Source organism: Phodopus roborovskii, unplaced genomic scaffold (assembly GCF_943737965.1).
Source record: "Phodopus roborovskii unplaced genomic scaffold, PHOROB, whole genome shotgun sequence".
Classification (NCBI taxonomy): Eukaryota; Metazoa; Chordata; class Mammalia; order Rodentia; family Cricetidae; genus Phodopus; species Phodopus roborovskii.
In genome coordinates, this window is record NW_026126480.1 from 13,519,470 (window position 1) to 13,541,055 (window position 21,586).

The window sequence follows — 21,586 nt, forward strand, 5'->3', positions numbered from 1 at the left end:
TGGGGGAGCTGACAGCATATGAGACTGTCTATTTTAGAAATGAAGAAGCAGACTATAAAGGAATAGGTATTTTACTTAGTCAGCCAACGAGCCTCCTCCTACCTCTCCTCCACACCACCCTGTAAAGGAATTCACATGAGAGAACTGATAGGCTAAGGCCATTATGGTGGAGTTAATCCTGCAGACTTGGTACAGAGGTACTCTTCAGTGGTGTCTCACAGTAACAGCCATGGCCAAGAGAAAGCATCTAGAAAGGGACACGACAGGACACAAGCCAGATGCTCACCAGCGCAGCTTATGAGAGAAGGGGCACCTGGTTGGAACTTGAGGAGCTGGGGCTTACTGAGGGGGATGCTGCTGAGTTGCCCTGTAGAAGCCTCTCCCCATCCCCCTACACTATGAAAAGCCAAGAATGGGGAGGACAGGATCTAGACGACTGAGTGCACCAGATTGGAGGACTATAGAGGGAAAATTTGAGAATGAGTCGGGCTGGAGATTGCCTCCCTTTGCTATATGCTCCTGACCCTGAATGTTCAGGGATTAGCCACGGTGGGGTTAAAGCCCTGCTCTTCTGATTATGTTCCTGTGGCTTGAGCAGGTTTCCTAATGTCTGTGTATATTCTCACCTATAAAATAGGAATCAAGTTCCCTGGCCATTTTGCCCCATATAATCAGAATGAGGAAATGTGACATTACTGATACAGAGTAAGTTGTGCAATAAAATGTAAGTTGCACGTGTGCTGAGCCACAGGAGAGTATCAGCAGGCACTATGACTGCATGCATGTGGCCCAACCTTTTTCCCAGCCTGGCTGGACTCTTCCAGGCTCCCCAGGCATCAGTCCTCAGCCACCCGACCAGCCATATACACCCTAGGGCTTGCCTTCCCCATTTTTTCCTAGCTGCCTTCATTTTTCATTCTGTCGGACTCCATCTGCTTGGCCGTTTTTCTCTTCAGATATTATTAGAAATATCCAGAGTTATAATTGTTTAATGGTTGGCATTTCGCCTGTTTCACAGGGACCCTAGAGCAGGCCCACCCCAAACTCATGCCCTGGGTCTGGCAGAATTGACCAGGGACAGCTGTGCAGTGGAGTCTGCCTGGCATTATAAAGAGCTCTCTCCCAGGTGCATTATTAGAAAGGAAGGGGAAAGATGGCCCCAGGCGTAATTCAATTCCACATTCTCCATGGTGTGTTCCCCTCCCCCCCCCCCCCCCGTGTGTGTGTGTGTGTGTGTGTGTGTGTGTGTGTGTGTGTGTGTGTGTGTGTGTGCTGCAAAGCCCAGCAATGTGCAGCTCTCAGTAGGCTAGGATGCTACCCCAAAAGAACAGTCAAGAGCAGAACCTCACAAATGTGATACCCTGCAGGGAAGGGGAGAGATACCACCTGTCTGAGTAATGCTGGGTCCTTCTGCCTCCCCACATATACAAAGTCTAAACCTGCTTCAGGCTTCCTCTGTTCCCAACATAGATTCTTAAATCTGCCAACTTTGGAAGAATGTGCCTCTTCCAGCTGACCCTCTCTCAGGCCTGCCCCCACAGATACATGCTTACACATAGCATCCACAAAGTCTTACCTTCTGCCAGTTTACTACCTGAACTTGTCCCAGAATACCGCCCCACCCCCACCCCAGCTACATGTTTCTGTTATCACCAGGGACTCCTCAGACAGGCTTGGGGTTTTCCCCTTTATCCCTGTGTTCAGGCCCATGAGGTCTCTGAGTACTCCTCCTAACCCGCCCTTCAGAGAACCCCAGCCAGCCAGATGCCAGCCCAGGGGAGCAATCAGGCTGTTTCCCCAGGCCCTTCTCCAGGAGCAACTCCTGGCAGCACAGGTGGCTAGTGTGGGTTCCATGAGTTTGTACTGCTTCCATCTGTTTCTAGAAGGTGAAAAAGATGACAAGTATAAGGCTGAAAGCCTTATACAAGTGGCCCAGACTCCTACCTATCTCTTATGTTTGTGTGGCATGTCCTTCCCCCATCCCCTAACCCCCGCTTTGTGATGGCCACCTCTGCAGATCCTGTCAGCCTCTGTGCCCTGTCATCTGTTATTAGTCCTGCAGCTGCTTTAAAGCTCAGCTGCATAACATCGGGGAGCTTGACTCCTCACCATTGGCAGGCACATCCCTAAGACTGTTGACTCCTTCTCCATTGAGTAAGTTTCCAGGCCTTGTGCTCTGACATATATCCCTTTCTTATTCTCCTCTGACACTCTGGGGACCAGTCCAGACACTGTTCCATCTGCAGACAGGCCCTGACACTGCACAGGGCTCTGCCCTCTTCCTGCTCCTAGGCACCATATTTCCATTAGTGTGACCCAAATTGGCACTCACTTCTTAAGTGGCTGTATTGTGATTTTTTTTTTTTTTTTTTTTTTTTTTTTTTTTTTAATAAAGGTAAGTTTTGGGAAAGAAGCAACTCTTACACAACTTAAACAAGTTTCTTTATCCATTCTTCTGTTTTCTGTTCCACTTAATGGAGTTAAAAATTCTTTCCCTTCAGTGTTTCTGTGGGTCTTGAATAAGTAGATTGTTGGTAGTTTCCAGTTGTACCTGGTGTATGGTGTGTTCAATAAATGACTCTTCTTTTAACTCTGCCTAACTCCATTCCCTGCTCTTCCACTTGAGGCCTGATTCTCCCACACCATAGCTGAGACTCAATTTCCTCGCCTTCATACATAGCTCTTGACCATTTATCTCCTCTTAAAGAAGGGCTCTGTCCCACTTCTCACCCCCAGCCTTCAAGAAGCCATAGTTAGCAGAGATAGACCCCAAGCTCTACACGACCCTTGACTGGCAACCAGATTGGCTGTTTCCACTTCTTAAACCACACAACACAGCAGTCCTTAGCTTCCCCAAATGAGAAAGAGCCCAAATCTTACACCTCCCTGGGTCCCCAGATGTCATCATAAAATCATGCCTCTACTGTTTCCCTAGGTGAAGAGAGGGGTGACCAGGGAGAGTTAATACTCCTCTCAGATTCTCCTTCACCAATCCCCCACCCCCTTCACCTCCATTCACCATCCACCCGCCTTTTGGTTTCCCTGGCAACGCTGAGTGCTCATCCTGGAAAACTTTATCCGAAATCTGCTCTGGGCAGCTTTCCAAATCCATGCTAACCTGATTAGGTATCTCTAGGGGCCTTGCCAGCTAATCAGATTAGGCAGCACTAATGGTAGTGAGGACTTTGAGTGGGCGCAGAGCAGTAAAACATATTGTATACTTAGTGATAATTATCCTGCCTTTTGTGTCATTGATTTATCTGTCTCCCTCCCCATTCCGTGTTGTGTTTGGCCGTAGCGATCCGGAGGAAGGAGAATGGCTGGTACGATGAGGAGCACCCTCTGGTCTTCCTCTTCTTGGGATCATCTGGAATAGGTAATCACAGGCAAATCAGGCACTGGGGCAGGAGAGCTAGAAAAGCATCTGGCTTCAGCCTGACAACTCTAGAAACAGCTGCCCCAGCTACAGAGCAACCAAGAAAGAAGACCTGGGTGTCTTAATCCTGTGCCATGCTACCAAGAACTGGGTGAATTTACTTGGTGTACCAAGCCATTGGGGCCTTTTAGCCTTGGCCCAGGTATAGTATGTCACCATAGGCTCATCTCTGGGGACAGCTGAACCACCTTTACTACCTGGCACATGAGCTGTACTCAGGGCTGCTCACCCTTGGGAGGCTCAGGAAACTCCTGTGCACAGTGCGCAGCACAGCTAATTGCAGTGGTGGTGGGAAGCGGGCACTTTTCTAGTCAGTCGTGCTATATCCTCTGAAATAATTCTTGGCTTTTGCTCCACCCCTACCTACCCTCCCACCCCCACCCCATGGTCTAACTACTGCTTCTTCCCCTCCCAGCACCTTCATAGATCTGACTCTCCTCAGATCACAAAAAGTTGGTAACCCTTATCATGAAGCTGTATGTACCACATAGTGGCTTTACCATCATTCCGGATAACCCTTCCAAACTACCACTTGGGAGTTGTCCTCTTTGTCACAAGAAGATCTGTGGAGCCAGTGGGACGTACTCTATCCTCTTCTAGCCTTGTCTTGGCTTGAGGTTTCAGCATCTAGCTGAATGACTGAACCTTGCATGTTTAAGAAAGATGCATGGCTGAGCTGGGTATTGGTGGTGCACATCTTTAATCACAGCACTTGGGAGGCAGAGGCAGGTGGAGCTCTGTGAGTTTGAGGCCAGCCTGGCCTACAGAGCTTGTTCCAGGACAGGCCCCAATGCAATACAGAGAAACCCTGTCTCGAAAAACCAAAAAGGAAGGAAGGAAGGAAAATGCACAGCATGAGGCAGTAAAGTAAGCAGGGCACTCCTAGAAGAGATGAGCTTTGTGCTAAGCTTCACAGGATGAGTTGGCTTATGAGTCCTCCTGCCACCATTCTGAGGGTGCTGCTACACAAAAAAAGTCCTTGGTTCCATTACAGGAAAATTGGGAGTCAATGCCAACTTTCATTGTGGCCCTGGCTTCACAATTCATTCCGTGGGTGACCTTGGGAGAGGCTCCCTATCAACAGAAGAAGAGCTTGTCAGTGTTCATGCATTTCTAATGGGTTTGGGTTGGGGTTTTATTTTTGTTTGTTTTGTTTTTGAGACAGGGGCTCTCTACTTAGCCCTAGCTGTCCTGGAACTGACTATGTAGATCCTCCTGCCTCCTGCCTCTGCCTCCTGAATGCTAGAATCAAAGATGTGAGCCACCACTCCCAGCCCTAGTGTTCTTTTACTCCAAAGATTGATATCTGATCCTGATCCACCTCATCTCCCTTATTCCTAGGGAAAACTGAGCTGGCCAAGCAGACTGCCAAGTATATGCACAAAGATGCCAAAAAGGTAAGGAATTAAGACCAATGTCTAGTCTACAAGCCAGGGAGACCTTGCCATTCATGCTTGTTGTCCTGAAATCTAAGCAGCAGCCAGTCAAAAAACTGGGCTCAGCCCCAGAAGCAGGCCTCAGGTCTAGCCAGGAATTGCTCGAGGAATTAAATCTCTCCGTGCTTCAGTTTCTTCAGCTATGAAATAGAAATGATCATCCTTAGCCAGCCTGAGTTAAGGCATTTCGGAGAACTAAATGAGACTCACCCACACATAGCTGAGCATGTGGTCCATGCCAAGCACCTTGCTGGATGTACTCACAGCTAATACAGTATTTATTGAGGCTTCTGAAGGAGCTAAGGCTAACTAGGTAGGTGTTCCAGTCAGGTAGAGCTGTGCTGCAGAGAAACTTGGGAGGTCCTGGAGAAAACAAGTAGGAATAGTATGATGTCAGCTGCTTATTTATCTAGCATCTGCCCTCAACTGGGACTGCTGCTCTGCTCCTTCCGGTAGCCCACAGCCCTGGGTTCTCCCCAGCAAAGAGCCATTTCCAGCGCCATTTATCCACGCCTGCTTTTAAAGACCTTGAGTGACAGGAGATACTTTTGAGAAAGCAGTCCTTGGTGACAATACTATATTCAGTAAAAGCTAAGTATCTTACCAACATTAAGGCTAAGTTCCCCATTTGCCAGGAGGTTGCCCAAGATTCCACTGTTTGCCTGGTTTTGTGGACATCTTCCCTACCCCCAACAGGCAAAGAAGGGGTGCTAAGGCCCTTTCCAGCCAAGTAACCCAACAGTAGAGTCTAGAACTCCTATTCCCTTGTCAACCACCTGCTCCCTTGACACCTCCCTAAGAATCCATGGAATCCACAGAAACAAGGTAGCCCAGGCTGTGTGGGCCCCTTCTATGGGTCGGCTGACAGAAAACTTAACTCTTCCTGTCTGCTAGCAGCTGTGCTCAACCTCTGCCAGACCCACTGCAGACCTACTAGACAGGCAGGCAGGCAGGCAGGCAAAAAGTGTGTAGCATGCTAATGTGCTCCAACCGAAATAGCAGCTTTGGACAATTCATCAGGTTGGCAGCGATTGAAACAATTAGCACTCTGGAAAGGGCCATAAACTAGCAAGACTATTAGGAAAGATGCAGTTACGGGCAGGAACCACCTGATTAGGGATGAAGAATTCTGAGTGGTTTAATTTTAATACTGTCAGAAAGGTTAATATTTAATTACAAATTATAATCTCCTTATCCATGCTGTCTTAATATATCTTCATACACATTAGAAATAGGAGACTATCTGCTGACTTGCTGCTGTAGAAAGAAGGGGCCCTATAAAAGACTGATGATACAGGCACTTTTTAGGTGGTATATCTAAACAGGAGAACACCCCAGCCCACCCCACCCTCGTGCAGAGTGTCCCACAAGTGGGATGGTGTCTTCCATCAGTACATGCCTCCCTAAGAATGCAAGTATCACCATGTCCTTCTTACACCTCCTGTTTAACAGTGAGCTTTCGTACACCAAGCTCCTTCCTTGCAAAATCAGCTTTCTTGACTTAGGGTATCTGAGGTTGTGGTGAGCATTAGTTTGCTCAGGTTTTAGCACGCTGCATAGACTACACCCTCATCTTTACCCTGTCCCCAGCAATGCCCACCTGCTATATGTTCTTTCTTGATCCTATGAGGAACTTAGCAATGCTAAGTTAGATCTGCTTTTTAGTTGAGAAAACTGAAGCCCTAGAGTAGCAAGAGGCTTGCTCAAGGTCATTTGTTAGGAGGAGGCATGAACCCAGAGTCCAGCTTTCCACTTTTTTCTTAGTACCATTATTCTCAACTGCTCTAGGGGTGAGGATATAGACATTTTGATTCATCTCTTTCCCAGAGAAAGATGAGTTACATGACAGGCCCTCCAAAATGCTTACTTAATAAATCATGGGTGATTCTGCTATAAAACCTTCTGTCCAGCCCCCTGGGCCAACTCATTACAGAATGTTTACATGGACCTTGTCTGCCCATAGATATTCATGTTTGAAACATGCCTTCAAAAATTCAAAAAAAAAAAAAAACCCTGGACTATAAGCTGATGCCAGTGCTCCTGATACCTCAAGACACTCCATAGAGCAAAAAGTGTTAGGTTTGAGCCCAGTGTCACACGGGCCATCACAAATGGGAATGCTCTTCCTGTGCCTCCCAAGGTGGCTCATGAACTGAGCTGAGCACTGCCTGGGAGTCCGCTGGTCTGCCTCTCTGATCCTCATTTTACTGGTTTGTGAAGAGACACTAATGCCTTATTGCCTCACAAGACATTATTTATAGCTGCACATTTTTCTTAGCAGGTCTGTTTGTAAGCTTATTGGTTTTTCTTCCCCTCAGCTTCTGTACTATTTCTCCCCAACTGGACAGCCTTATTAACTCTCATCAGAGTTAATAATCCTTAGGAAAGAACCTTTGTTCTGTGATGTCATCATAAGGTCAGGTACTAGAGCCCAAAAGACTTTTGAGTTTTAGTGGCAGTATGTTTACAGGTTAAGAGCAAGTATGTGGTCTCCTCCCCTGTGGAATTGGCTGGGACTGCTTTCACCAGTTTTCTAAGTTGTAAGTTCCATAATGCTGCTTATCCCATTAGATTACTGAGACAGTGATACAAAATATTGAACTCCATTACTCATAACATTACATACTACCCACAATGCATAGTCAGTGCATGTTGGATGAGCCCTTGGTTGCTGTTATCTCACTATATATAACCCCAAGCTGAAGTCAAATGTAACCAGCCAGGTAGTGGTGGTGTACACCTTTAATCCTAGCACTTGGGAGGCAGAGGTAGGCAGATTTCTGGGAGTTGAAGGACATCCTGGTCTACAAAGTGAGTTCCAGGACAACCAGAGCTGCTACACAGAGAAACCCTGTCTTAGAAGGGGAGGAAAAAGTTGCATGTAACCAAAAGATTCCAGCCAAGAATATTAAGCCCCAAAACTTGTCCAAGCTGTTTAGCAAGACTCTGAAATAGACTCTAGAATACCTGGGGTGAGGTCACTTGCTGTAAGAAAACACTATTCTCTACCTTCTGGATCCTGTGGCAGTCCCTTTGAGCACATGCCTCTGAAGCTCTCAAATGAAGACGTCTGAGAACCCAGCTTGTTGACAGAGGGGGAAATGAAAGGCAGTACTTGTCATAACAGCAGACCCTGCATGACCTTACACAAGATACTCCAGTCTGTGACTTACTTTTTCATGTCCTGCTTTAGTACCTTTCTCAGAACATTGTCAGGCCAAGTAGTAAGCATATCAAATGTCAACTGTTATCATCAGAAATGTGTCTGTGACTCTAGCAGATTTTTGTTCCCTCTGGTTAGCACTGAACTTCCCACAGTTGTTCTGTACCTTTCTAGAAGCTTCTGTGAATGAGCTGCTAAGATGCTCTTGAAAATGCTGCTCATGCCACATGAACTCACCACCTGCCACGTAGTCTTTCTAAGCCCTTTCCTTCCTATTGGCTTAGGTCTCTCCTCGGGCCTCTGCTGAGGCAAGGATAAGAGCCAAGAGCTCAGTGTTGCACAGGGAGAGACACTGAATTTAAGTCCTCCCTCCAGCCTGTACCTGTATGCAGTGACAGGACAGGCAACTCAGACTTCACTAATTAGCTGCCTGAACAGTGGCCTGGCTCCTTCTGAGTGTCCTGGTGCCATGTTGCCCTCAGCTCTTGGGAACAGCAGTACTGTACATTCTATAAGAGCTTGGTAAGGAAAGAGGAGCAGAATTTTTTGGTAGCCAGGTACCCTTGATGCCCTCATACATAGCTCCAGGTATCCATTTCAAAAGGGGCTCTCTACCTTTGCTAAATCACACACTCTAGCACCTCTTTCCCTGGCACTAACTGTGGCCTTCTCCCTAAAGGGCTACTTTTTGAGAAATATGCCCATGGTGGAGAGAGATCTACAGAGTCATCATTAGTACCTTATAAGAAAAAAATGTAAAATAATAGCTGTGTGCTGTAGCAGAAAAACAAAAGGACATAGGCCTCCCACAGCCTTGCAGAGTTGAGGAGTACTGCGGAATCCTGTCCTTCATCTCTTCACCATCTACACTGGTGGTGCTGACCTCAACCATGCCTGCCTGCACCACTCAAATAGCTACTCCTCAAGGACAAGAACTTCAGTGCTGGGCACATGTAGAACACCCTCTGGGAATGCGTGAGAGAGGGGAATGGGAGTTATAAATAATGTAGTAATGAGACCAATAGAAGCTACCTGAGGGAAGGGACATCCTGAATCATATTTAGAAGGGCAGAGATGTGATTTGGCCTTATGAAGGTAGAAAATGAAGGTATGTGGGAAAGTAAATGGGCAGAGAAGCCCAGAGTAGGAAAAATTTGGACTTTTGAGAATATGACAGACATCTCAAGCTGCTGTGGCCTGAAGGCCTAGGATAATTGAGGGCTCTGGCCTGGGCCCTTCTTCTGCTTCCTGTCTCATATTGACAGACCTGCTTTTCTTCCATGCAGGGCTTCATTCGACTGGATATGTCTGAGTTCCAGGAACGACATGAGGTGAGATAGTCTTCAGGGAAGTGTGGCTCACAGGGTCTGCCATCATGGCTACTTTGGTGATTTGTATGATTTGTCATTTGAGCCTTTAGGCTTCCAATAATTCTAGCAGCCCTAGGATTTGTCCTGTGAGGGGCAGGTACATGCATAATACAGTCACTGCTGTGTTCTGCTTAAAATTTGCTCTGAAGTAACTGACCCATCTATTCTCCCAGTGTGGCAGGATTCCTGACCTGTAGCTGGCTATCCTTGCTGAGACTGGCCCTCTTAATACTATATGCATATAGCCATCTTCCCACACTGACCCCATATTGTAGGCTAAAAGCATAAAAAAAAAAAAAGCTGAGTAGTGGTGCCACATATCTTTAATCCCAGCACGCAGGAGGCAGAGACAGGTGGTGGATCTCTGAGTTTGAGACCAGCCTGGTCTAAAGAGCAAATTCCAGGACGTCCAAGATTATATGGTTATACATAGAAACCCTGTCTTGGGGTTAAAAAAAAAAAAAAAAAAAAAAAAAAAACCCTTCCTAACATGTTCTTGCCCTATACCAGGTAGCCAAGTTTATTGGGTCTCCACCAGGCTACATCGGCCATGAAGAAGGTGGCCAGCTGACCAAGAAACTAAAGCAGTGCCCCAATGCAGTAGTCCTCTTTGATGAAGTGGACAAGGCCCATCCAGATGTGCTCACCATCATGTTGCAGCTGTTCGATGAGGTAAAAGAAGGCTGGGCCAAGGTGGAGAAGTGGTCAGCATTAATGGGGGCTGCAGGCAATAGGAGCCCAAGGCCCAGCACCTGTCTGATTGATTGGTCCTCTGTTTACTGTTCCTCTCCTCCCATATATACTCAGTTACTTGGAAAATCCCCTCTCTAGGCAGGACCCAGGTGAGGCACTTGAAGGGAAACCAGCTAGATTTCATGGTCTCCCAGACTGCCTTCTAGAGGTGCCATTGAGTAGGGGTGAGGGAGACAAGAGTTTTAGGTCTAGCCTTGCTCCTGACTTTGTGACCATCACTCTAGCTAGAAAAGTTCTCCAGTAACAAAAAAAGGAGTTTGCATTAGTGAGTGAGTGTGTGTGTGTGTGTGTGTGTGTGTGTGTGTGTGTGTGTGTGTGTGTGTGTGTGTGTTGCCCACAGAGGCCAAAGAGGGCATCAGATCCCCCAGGGCTGGAGGTACAGATAGTAAATACCATGTAGGTTCTGAGAATCAAACCTGAGTCCTCTGGACAAGCAGCCAGTGCTCTTTAGCTACAGAGCCATCTTTCCAGGCCTACACCATTGCTACAGATGAAAACACCAAAATTAAAAGAAGGTATAAATGATAACTGCATGGCCACTGAGCTTCTGTGTAGAAACAGGGTTGGACCGTGAGGGATAGCCTCTACCCACCCCATGGTTCCTGCCCTACCAGGAGAATGTGAGGACCAAGGCTGAGTGGAGATGAGGGCCTTTTCTCTTGCTAAGAGCTGTACTAGCTAGCACTGTGTGCCAGACAGGGTCACTTTTTTCTTTGGTCCCCCCCCCCCCAGCTTTGGGGAAATAAAGATTTGCTTTGCTTCCCATGTCACATGAGGCACAGGGAACAGTAATAATTTAAGCAACAAGTCACAAGATCTAAATGTCCTCACCAGCTGCAACGGTCTCCTTCTTTCCTGGCCCAGAGTTTTTGCCTTTTCCCCAGGTGTGCTGCCATCTTCCCAGTCAGTTGGCCTGCAGAGGAAGAAGGGCCAGTCACACACACACATGTACTCAGGATCTGTTGGTAGGACTCAGGAGCTCAGCTGTGGGTCACACCTATCCCTGCCAACCTAGGAAGTGTGTAGAAAGGGAGCAGGGTAGTAGTTGGAGACTTTGCACTGTGTGTGTTACCACACACCATTCTAAGAAATGCACATGAATCGATTCTTCCCATCCTTAAAGTAACACTGAGTTAAAGGTGGTTAACCCAGGAAGGCCACTCCAAAGCTTACAGGCTCCATGACTGCCTTCATCTAGGGCCAGAAGGAGGCTAGTCCGCAAGGAAGCATCACAGGAGGGGAGGGCCAGTTCAGGGAGGTGAGCTAGCAGCCTGTTTGGCCTCTGGCCTTCCTGTACAGATTCATATGGTGGCCTCCTTGGCCCCAAGAGAGGTAAGGTGGCTGCTGACAGCCAGCCCATCTAGAACATGCTAATGACCTCCCATGAAAGCCAGTCTACCCCGGTCCTGCCTCATGATTCCTTCCTCCAACAGGCAGCCCAGCCCAATAACTTGTGATGCTCTTGATCCAAAGCTGCAGTTAATAGTTTACTCAGCCAAATTTAAACATACATGCATATTGAGGGTGGGACTTTGACTGGTACACTCCAGCCATTCCCCCAAGCCCTCCAAGCCACAAAACGCTGTGTTGACTAACTGTAATTTTTGTTTTCTGAGACAGGGTTTCTCTGTGTAGCCCTGGCTATCCTGGAACTTTCTATATAGACCAGGCTGGCCTCAAGCTCAGAGACCCACCTGCATCTGCCTCCAAGTACTGGTATTCAGTATGTATATGACTATATGTTTATGAGGCGAACACAGAGAAGGGAGAAAGCTGACACCCCACAGCCCAGGGTTCTACAGCTCTTGACTAGTGTCATCAGACAGAAAGCAAGAGCAAAGTGGTACAGATGAGGTAGCCAGTGAAACACAGCTAGGAAGGAGACACACACACACACACACACACACACACACACACACACACACACACACACAATATTGAAAGATCTTTAAACAACAGGGTTAGAATTTTACTCTATAAAAACCCTGAAGGCAGGTCTGCAAGGGAGACCTAACAGGAGGCCCAGTGAGGAGACAACAGAAGAATCCATCTGTAGCTGCAGCAGCCTGGTCTAAAGCACATTTGCCTGTGAGGAGAGAGAGGTGCCCACATGAGCTGATTTCTGGCCAGAGTAATAGCTGAGCCATGAGCTGAAGCAAGGAAATCTACAGGCCAAGCAGCAGATTCAGGTCCCCATCTGTAGGAAGGTGACACCTGGGGAATTGTAGTTGCTGAGAATAAGATGCCTATGGACCAGCCCATAGATAACTCCAGAACTTAGGAATACTCTGGTAAAAAGTTATTCATGTTGCCTTTAGCACAAGAGGCTAACAGAGATTAAACTTGGAGCCTGGCACAGATCAGAAAAGATTCAAAGAGGAAATCACTACAGTGATAGGCAAGCCACAGAGTGTAGCTCATGTGTTTATTCATGAGGCATTATACAGGGCAGAAGGGGCACAGCCTGTGGTGTTAATGATAAGCTGAGTGGAGAAGGACACCTGAGGTAGTTGTTATGCTCAGGGAAAGTAACGAGTACAGCAGTTATAAGGGTGCGTGATTCAGACTTTGGAGGTTATGGAAGTCCCTGAACCACACCAGGCCTGTATAGAGAAAACCAAGCTGTCACCAAAGCACCATGAATACTTGGATTATCTCCAGTGAATACCATGCTATAGCCAAGCGTAAAAGCCCCAGAAAAGCCTGGCTCCTGGAGAGCTACCTTCTCCTCTTCCCACCAAGGAGTCATAGGGATTCCAACCTTCAGTATTGACAGAGCGGACAGGCAGCCCAAAAGCCTGGGGTGAGCTTGCACCCCAGCCAGGATAGCTGACAAGGACAGTTTCGTCTTTGGGACACATCTTAATTGCCAAGAAAACTGAGTTGTGAGTACTGAAAGTTACCCTTGGGGTCAGTTGTGTCCTGCACCTGCTCCCCTGGCCCACATGGAACCATCCTGAGGCCCAGTTACAACCAGAGCTTTGTTCTCTCACATTGAAATTACTGCTGGGTTATTGCTTTGTCCAGGACAGCAATGCGTGAACCCAGTCATGAGAGATGGGCTCAGAAGGCCGGGGTGGAACACACAACAGAGTGAAGTGCCATATGCACATGCTTGGTCACATCACACAAGCACCCAGACTTGGCTCCCAGTCCAAGCTGTCCCCACTGATTCTGTGGTGTTAGAGACAGTGAGCAGGGACAAGAGCAGACAGCTCAAAAGCTGACCCTGCTTCCCTTTCCCACCTCAATGCAAGGACAGAGGTGAACACATGGAGTGCCACACCCCTTTGTTGGGCTAAGCAAAACAAGCCTGAAAAGCATGCCCAGCATGCCCATGCACTCGCTAATGCATGGAGTTTAGGCTATCACTGGTGCCATCAGGAAAAGGGAAAGAGTTTGACCTAAACATGGTGACAGGTTTAGGTTGGGGCAGGAGCCCACCATGGCTCAGTGATCTGTCCCCAGGGTATGTTCTCTAGCTCTGTCATACCTCAGACAACCCCAGGCGAAATTGTCTCCCTCTCCCTCACACTTGTCTCCAGTAAGAAGCAAAGATTCAAACTAAGTTTGGCCTAGAAGGAAATCCAGTGAGGAAAACACAAGGCACCCTTGGGATGCTCTCTAGACTGGGGCAGAGAGGACAGCATAACTCTGGGGCCAATTTGTGGCTGTTGTCTTGTATTCTGGCTGCAAGACTCTGAGCTTGAGTTCTTTGTGGTTGTAAAGACTCAAGCAACAGCAAATGAGTGCTGGACCCCTGGGCCAGCCCCTCGTCCTGGACAGTGACGAGCAGCCTGTCCTCAGTCCAGCGGAGTGAAGTACTGTGGTGACAGGTGACAGAAGTGGTGCCCTCGCCATGTGCACCCTTGACACTCACTCCATTGATCCCTCTTATTGAGGCCTTGCTCACTGCCATCACAACTGTCTTGTTGGTATACCTTGAGGTTTGATGTATGACCTGGTTGCTTTCAGAGCACTGTTCTTTTATTCTTCTGTTTCTGCCATTTGTTCCTTTTCCTATTCTTTGGCATGACTGACTCCAAGAGAGACAGGAGAGATGGTTTCCTCAATGTTACTTCTGGAAAGAACAAAACATTCCAAGAAAATTTCCTAAAGTGATTAAAGGAGGAACTTCATCATCTATCCCTCTTTGTCAGGATGGAGGATGGCTCCAGAGCTAGATAAAATGAACATGGTGGCATACTCCTGTAATCCCATAACTAGGGAAATGGAGGCAGGAGATTCAAGAGTTCAAGATCATCATCAGCTACACAATAAGTATGAAGCTAGGCTTGCCTACATGGGACCCTGTCTCATTCAGTGAGAGGCGGGGGAGAGGGCGAGAGCTAGAGGCAATGGCTAAGAGTGCTTGCTTTTCAATTCCCAGAAGCCATGTCATGTGGCTCACAACCACCTGTATTTCCAACTCCAGAGGATCTAGTGCACTCTTCACCTTTGCAGGCACCCACACGTTCATGGAATGCACTATCAAAAAGCCAGACACAGTGGTACATGCCTCTAATCCCAGCACTTAGGAGGCAGAAGCAAGTGGATCTCTGTGAGTTTGAGGCCAGCCTGGTCTACATAGTGAATTCCAGGACTGCCAGAGCTACATATTGTCTTTAAAAAAAAAAAAAAAGAAAAGAAAGAAAGAAAAGAAAAGAAATAAAGATGTAGAACTGAATTTACTAGATTTCATTAGCCATAGGAGTAACAGCTATCTATTTGCCCAGTATGGCTTCCTGAATCTCTTTTACCAGTGACTACTTGTGGTCCTCATAACATCCTCTAAGATGCACTTACACAGTAGCCCAGGCTTTCTTTCATCATCATCATTTGTTTCCTGGTCTCACTGACCCTCTAGACCAGGATCATGACATGGCTCAGAGAGTTCCAACCCAGAGTGATCCTCCGAAAGAAGGTGTTTGGTTGGAAGTCAGACTGACCATCGGAAGCCAGGAATTCTGGGTGCCTTGAGGTTCCAAAAGCAGGTACACCTCACTAAAGGTAGAGCCCTTGTCAGGATGTGAGGCCTATGCCCAGAGAACTTAGAGCAGGGGGCAACAGCTGTCTGATGGAGCCTACTCAACTACCAGCTTCTTAAACATGCTATCCCTCATCCTTACCAGGGCCGCCTGACAGATGGCAAGGGGAAGACCATTGACTGCAAAGATGCTATCTTCATCATGACTTCCAATGTAGCCAGTGATGAGATCGCCCAGCATGCACTGCAGCTGAGGCAGGAAGCTTTGGAGATGAGCCGAAATCGAATTGCTGAAAACCTTGGTATGATGTATGACCTGGGCTGTTGCAGGAGATGATCTGACAACTGGTGTACCTAGGGGCAGAAAAGGACTTGAGATCATTAGAGCAGAAAGTAGATATTATCCCAGAGAACAGTGGGGACAGGAGAGAGTGCCCCCTCCCTCAGTAAAGCCTGGGTCCACTGGATTATAGGATGGCTTCAGACCTACAATCCAGCCCCAGGGACTAGAGAAAGAGGGCAAGGCCTTACATTTGAGGGTCTTGGAGATGGCATTAGAGAGAGACTACATCTGCCTGTCTCCTCAGGATGAGCCCTTGAGCCTCTTTACTGAGTCAGAACTCCGGTCTTCATCATGAGTCTTCTGCCTCAACCCAATCAAATCTGAGTTTGTGGTTTGTGGCCACAAGAGCCAAAGAGCCTCAGAAGTTAGCCGAGATGCTCAGGACAAAGCCTACGACCTTAGACTATGGCTGCATGCACTCAACAGCAAGCCAGAGCTCCTGAGTGTGATGGGTAAGTCCTTTTTGATCTGTCTTCACAGGGGATGTCCAGATTAGTGACAAGATCACCATCTCAAAGAACTTTAAGGAGAATGTGATCCGCCCCATCCTGAAAGTGAGTTTTTCTTTTGACTTGAGTTTTTCTTTTGACTTCCTGCTGGGGCTTGGGGACAGAGGAACCACACTAGAAACATGGAAATTCCTCTCTTCCCCATTGGTCCAGAAACTTCCCACCCACCATCACTGAGTGCCTCTACCCTTAACCTGGTTCTGCAGGCTCACTTCCGAAGAGATGAGTTTCTGGGACGGATCAATGAGATCGTCTACTTCCTCCCTTTTTGCCATTCAGAGCTCATTCAGCTGGTCAACAAGGAATTGAACTTCTGGGCCAAGAGAGTAAGACGGGGCTGACTACCCATGGATGGGGATAAGATATCTGGAACTCTTAAGAATGACTCCCCTTAAAGTTGGTATGGGACCAGTGGTCCTGGGGGCACAGCCTCTCAAGGCACCCTTGGTCCAGTGTGCCTAGAGCTGGGTGGTACTAGGTGGGCAACATGCAGACAGGCCTCTCTCTGACCTACCTCAGGCCAAGCAGAGGCACAACATCACACTACTGTGGGACCGCGAGGTGGCAGATGTGTTGGTTGATGGCTACAATGTCCACTATGGTGCCCGCTCCATCAAGCATGAGGTAAGCACAGAGGCCTGAGACAAGCGTAGTACCTCTACACCTTCCTGGTGCACCCAGACACAACTTTCAGGCTCAGCTGGTCTCCCTGTAGTTCAGCTGCTAGAATTATCCATACAACAGTGAAGAGAAACCCCTTCAGAACTAAAAATAAAAGATGATCAATTAAAATTAGTCTCTAGCCAGGCATTAGTGATTTGTGCCCTTAATCCCAGTACTTGGGAGGCAGAGGCAGGCAGATCTCTGAGTTCAAGGCCAGCCTGGTCTACAGAGCAAGTTCCAGGGCATCCAGGGTTACAGAGAGAAACCCTATCTCAAAAAACAAAACAAAACATTAGTCTCTAAGCAGGGTGAATAAGTATGACCCCTCATTAGAAGAACCTGGGCTGAGAGACTCATAAACTAACATCATAGACCCTTTAGCAGTAACTGGTGAGCTAGTTGCCATTAAGCCCGATTTGTAAGTAAGAAATGAGGCTCTGAGTTGGGCTCTGATTTGCCCAAACAGTAAGTGACAAAAGCCAGCTCTTGGCTTAAGCTACAGGTCAGGTGCAGGCCAAGGCAGTGATGGCCATGTCACCTCCCACCACCTGCAGGTAGAGCGCCGTGTGGTAAACCAGCTGGCAGCAGCCTATGAGCAGGACCTCCTACCAGGGGGTTGTACCCTGCGCATCACTGTGGAGGACTCAGACAAGCACCTTCTCAAGAGCCCAGAGTTGCCCTCACCTGAGGTTGAGAAGCGTCCACCCACACTGCGTCTGGAGATCATTGATAAGGACAGCAAGACTCGCAAACTGGACATCCGGGCACCACTGCACCCCGAGAAGGTGTGCTACACCATCTAGAAGCCACCTGCCTGTATGTACCCTGAACATCTAATAAAGGCCCCTTGCTGTGGCATGGCAACTGACCTACCATCCCCTCATGCCTCCCCAAGGCCTGGTGCCCTCCCCTGCCTTCTAGGTTGTGAGGTTCATAGTCTGTTATGATCTTCAAGGCAAGGAATGGGAAGCCTGGTCTGCACTTCAGTGTGGACTCCATCCTGTGATGTCACTAGAACATTACCATTTTGCCAGAAGTGTGGCAACAGAAAAGTCTGGCTGGAAGAAGACAGGGACCAGGCAGCGGTATGCCCCCTCTGCTTGTGTTAATGCAGGTCATCCCCATGATGTCTCCATGGGTTGGAGGAAGGCAAGCCCCCAAGCACAGATGGCTCTGTAATTTATTCTACAGCTATCTCTTTCCCATGCCCTACAACTCTCCATCATGCCCACCCTGGAGTCAAGCCTTATGACTAAGCCATTGTAGGGCACCCATAGGTCTGAGTGGTTCCTTTTCCTGCCTTCCACTGGATGGAATCTTGGTCCCTCGTGACCAGATTCAGCTCTGAGTTGAGGGCCTGGGGGTGCTCGTTCAGGCTGGCAGTACAGGATTGAAAAGTTATATGGGAGCAAGGGTGGGGTCAGGCTCCATGTAGGTGGACATGGAGTGCACCTCAGCCCTGTCTCTTGACTCTCTCCTAGCCAAGTGGGTCTGGAATAAGCCTGCTGTAACTCAGCATGGCATACCCTTAAGGACAGCAGGCTACCATGTGTTTCAACCCGGCTGCTGGGCAGGATACATCAAGGCTTAGCAAGTCACTGTGCATCATCTGCAGAAGCCACCAGGTGCCGCTGATACCTACAGGGTATGAGTAGAGCCCTTCTGTGTGTTACCTAGCTTCTGTCAGGATGCAGAGATGGGGCTGAAACCAGTGCCATGGGTCATAAAAGAATGTCATGATGCGATGGCCAAGCCAGCACGTGATCACAGCTCTGAATGGCACCACCCAGCCCCTCAGGCAGCCTGCTGCTCTCTACCTCAATAACTGTATTTTTACTTTGAAATTGTTTAGACTGACAGAAATGTACCCCCCCCCCAAAAAAAAAGTAAAATTCTCATGCCTTTCACTCAGCCTCTCCTAATGTCAGACAGCATAAAACCAGGGGTAATGAATGACAAAGCCAGGGCCAGGGAATGAGCATCGCCATATGCTCCTGCTCTGTCTGCAACCATTTGGGTTTCACCAGCTTTCCCCTGGTGTCCCTTTTCAGCTCCAGGACCTGCCCAGAAATCCCACATTGCATTTGGTTTTCCATTCCCTTCTCCTCTGTCTGCCTGAGGCAGTTTCTGTGTCCTCTTTGCTCTTCTACAGTCTGGACATTTAAGTCCTTTAGCTCGGGTTTGTCTACTGCTGTCACTGATGAGACTGAGGTCTGTGTTCTTGTAGACACCATCTGCTCTGCTGCCTCCCAGCACCTGAACTGTTAGCTGTAATCATGAGGCTAGGGTTGTCTGTATAAGGGTTCCCTACTGTAAAATTGTAAACTTTCAGGTTGGAGTGTAGCTCAGTAGTAGACCTTGCCTAACATGCATGAGGACCTGGGTTTGATTCCCAACATCACAAAAATAAATATATGTAATATTTATATATATTTATCCCCCCCCCAAATGAAATCAAGCCAGACATCAGACATACTGGCTTATGTCTGGACTCCCAGAAGTCACAAGTTTGAGGTTACCCTATGCTGCTTAGTGAGTTCTAGACCAATCTAGGCTACATAGTAAACCCCTGTCTCCAAATAAAAAGAACCAAGCAGGTAGATAGATCTCTATGAATTCTAGGCTGGCCTGGTCTACAGAGGGAGCTCCAGGCCAGCCAGAGCATAGTAAGCTCCTATCTTTTTTTTTTTTTTTTTTTTTTTTTAAGGCCTCTAATATGGCTTAGGAGCTTGCTGCATAACCTGAAGATTTGAATTCAGTCCCTGAAACCCATATAAAGATGGAAGGACAGAACCAACTTCAAAAAAAATTGTTCTCTGTTCTACACACACACACAGTAATATTAATAATAGATTTTAAAAAGGAATGAAAATGTTCTGAGAAGATACTTGAAGCTGTTTAAATGTCACATGCTTAGAATTTTTCTTAGAGTTAAGAATCCATCTTAGCTTAGACATTTACTGTTCTGTTTACTGTATTAATTATGAAGACTTTGTTGTTCCTTGTTGATCTGTATTTATTAATTGGTGTTCTCTTCTAAAGAAACCTTTTACTTCATTTATTCAATAATGTATTCTAATTTATTCTGTTGGTTATAATGTAGTAGGAAATGTGTTGCACAGTGCAGCCCTACTTACATTGCAGGCTCCTTCATGCTTTGGCCTTGCTTCCAGCCTTGTGTTCTAGCACCATAGACTGTTCTGCGCTCACTCACAGTCCCCATATCACAGCTCCCCTTTCTCCAACACTGTCCTGTTTCCTTTCAGTGTATAAACCAATGGTTTCTTGATGTTACAAGAGTAAGATCTGGACACCAGGTATGCCCGATGGTGTTCTGGGCCCTCCCAGCTGATGCACCAGGAAAGTAAATAGATCTAGTAACACATGCATGCACACACGTCTGGTTTTACCTCTTCATCTGTGTTCAAATTGGTGCCTATAGTCCAGACTTATACTGGAATGTGTGGCAGCCTCTTTTTTTTTTTTTTTCTTTTCTTTTTTTTAGTTTTATGTGTCTGAGTGCTTTGCAGGAGTGTATATATGCGTGCAGTACCCCTGGAGGCCAGAAGGGGGTGTTTTATACCCTGATACTAGAGTTACAGGCACTATTGAGCCACCACGTAGGTGCTGGGATTTCAAACCAGGTCCTCTGAAAGAGCAGCCAGTGAGTGCTCTTAACCAAGGGGCCATCTCTCCAGCATATGCACTGGCCTTCTTAAACCTTTTCTGCTTCTTCCTCTTTTGTTTCTTTCCTTTTCTTCCTGTGTGATGTCAGTCTGCCCTTAGAGCGCTGGTTCTCAGCCTATGGGTTGTGACCCCTCTGGGGTCACATAATCCTTTGTCAGGTGTTGCCTAAAACCACCCTGCATATCAGCTATTTACATTATGATTCATAACAGTAGCAAAATTGCTGTTATGACAGTAACACCAAAAATAATTTATGGTGGGGGGTCACCACAACATGAGGAGCTGTATTAAAAGATCACAGCATAGGGAGGTTGAGAACCACAGCCTTAGATGCTCTAAGTCAGCTGGTCAGTGCACTCCTATGCCTTATTCCTATTAGACAGTCAATTGTGGCCAAAAATAGCTGGCATTTAACACAAAACCAGATCATTTCTGGAAACCCCTAGGCTATCTTCCTGATGTAGAGACTCAGGCTGTCACTTCCATCAGGAGGCCAGGCCCCTTGGTTGTGCTGGGAGCACACCTGGCTTTGCTCAGCGTGCGTGCACCACTTGTTCTGTGGTCGGTCTTTGTCACTGGAACATAAGCTCCAAGAGGGCAGATGCTGACACATCTGGCTTACTAGACACAGAGCCTGCCATGGTGCCAGCATGTCACAGACACCCAGGAACATTAGATGGGGGAGGGGTGGCCCTAGGATAGGACAGTATTGTTTATTCATTCCATATATTTTTACTTGTTATGAACTTGTACCCAGGAAGGGGGATGCACCGGGCTTAAGATCTGAGCAAGCAGAGCAAGGTGACAGCAGGCATCCTAAGGAGGGGCCTGTCATGCTTGGTCCCTGGGGTGGGGGCACTCTGGCAGGAGAACCAGAAGGACTGTGAGGTTAAAGTATGTACTGATTATTTAGACTCGTGAAGGAGGGACATTTAGGGGTTGGACTGATGGGTCAGCCATTAAGAGTGCCTAAGAGTATTTAAGCTCTTGTAAAGGACCTAGATTCCATTCCCAGCACCCACATAGCAGCTCACAACTACCTGTAACTCCTGTTCCAGGGGATCCTACACCTTCTGGCCCCTGTGGGCTCCTGCACATAAACTCATACATACACACATTAAAATTTTAATAAATGTAAAGACATTTAGACCTCAAGAATAAGCAGAAAATGGTCAATCAAAGCTGAAGTTTAGGAGATTAAAAAAATTTTTTTTTAAAAAAATTAACTAGCCAGATGTA

The 21,586-nt window shown here is 47.4% G+C and overlaps 1 protein-coding gene across 3 annotated transcripts in view; it reads left to right on the forward strand.

Annotated features, from left to right (window-relative positions):
* Window positions 1-17,528, forward strand: part of Clpb (caseinolytic mitochondrial matrix peptidase chaperone subunit B) — a 116,833-nt gene extending 99,305 nt beyond the window's left edge. For all 3 annotated transcript variants that reach the window (XM_051192398.1, XM_051192400.1, XM_051192399.1), the window contains 9 exons: window positions 3,299-3,376; window positions 4,778-4,833; window positions 9,322-9,366; window positions 9,916-10,077; window positions 15,291-15,447; window positions 15,969-16,042; window positions 16,204-16,323; window positions 16,517-16,621; window positions 17,215-17,528. In XM_051192398.1, the coding sequence (XP_051048355.1) occupies window positions 3,299-3,376; window positions 4,778-4,833; window positions 9,322-9,366; window positions 9,916-10,077; window positions 15,291-15,447; window positions 15,969-16,042; window positions 16,204-16,323; window positions 16,517-16,621; window positions 17,215-17,463 (1,046 nt within the window). In that variant the 3' untranslated portion in view covers window positions 17,464-17,528. The remainder of the gene's footprint in view (window positions 1-3,298; window positions 3,377-4,777; window positions 4,834-9,321; window positions 9,367-9,915; window positions 10,078-15,290; window positions 15,448-15,968; window positions 16,043-16,203; window positions 16,324-16,516; window positions 16,622-17,214) is intronic.
* Window positions 17,529-21,586: the final 4,058 nt, after the last annotated feature.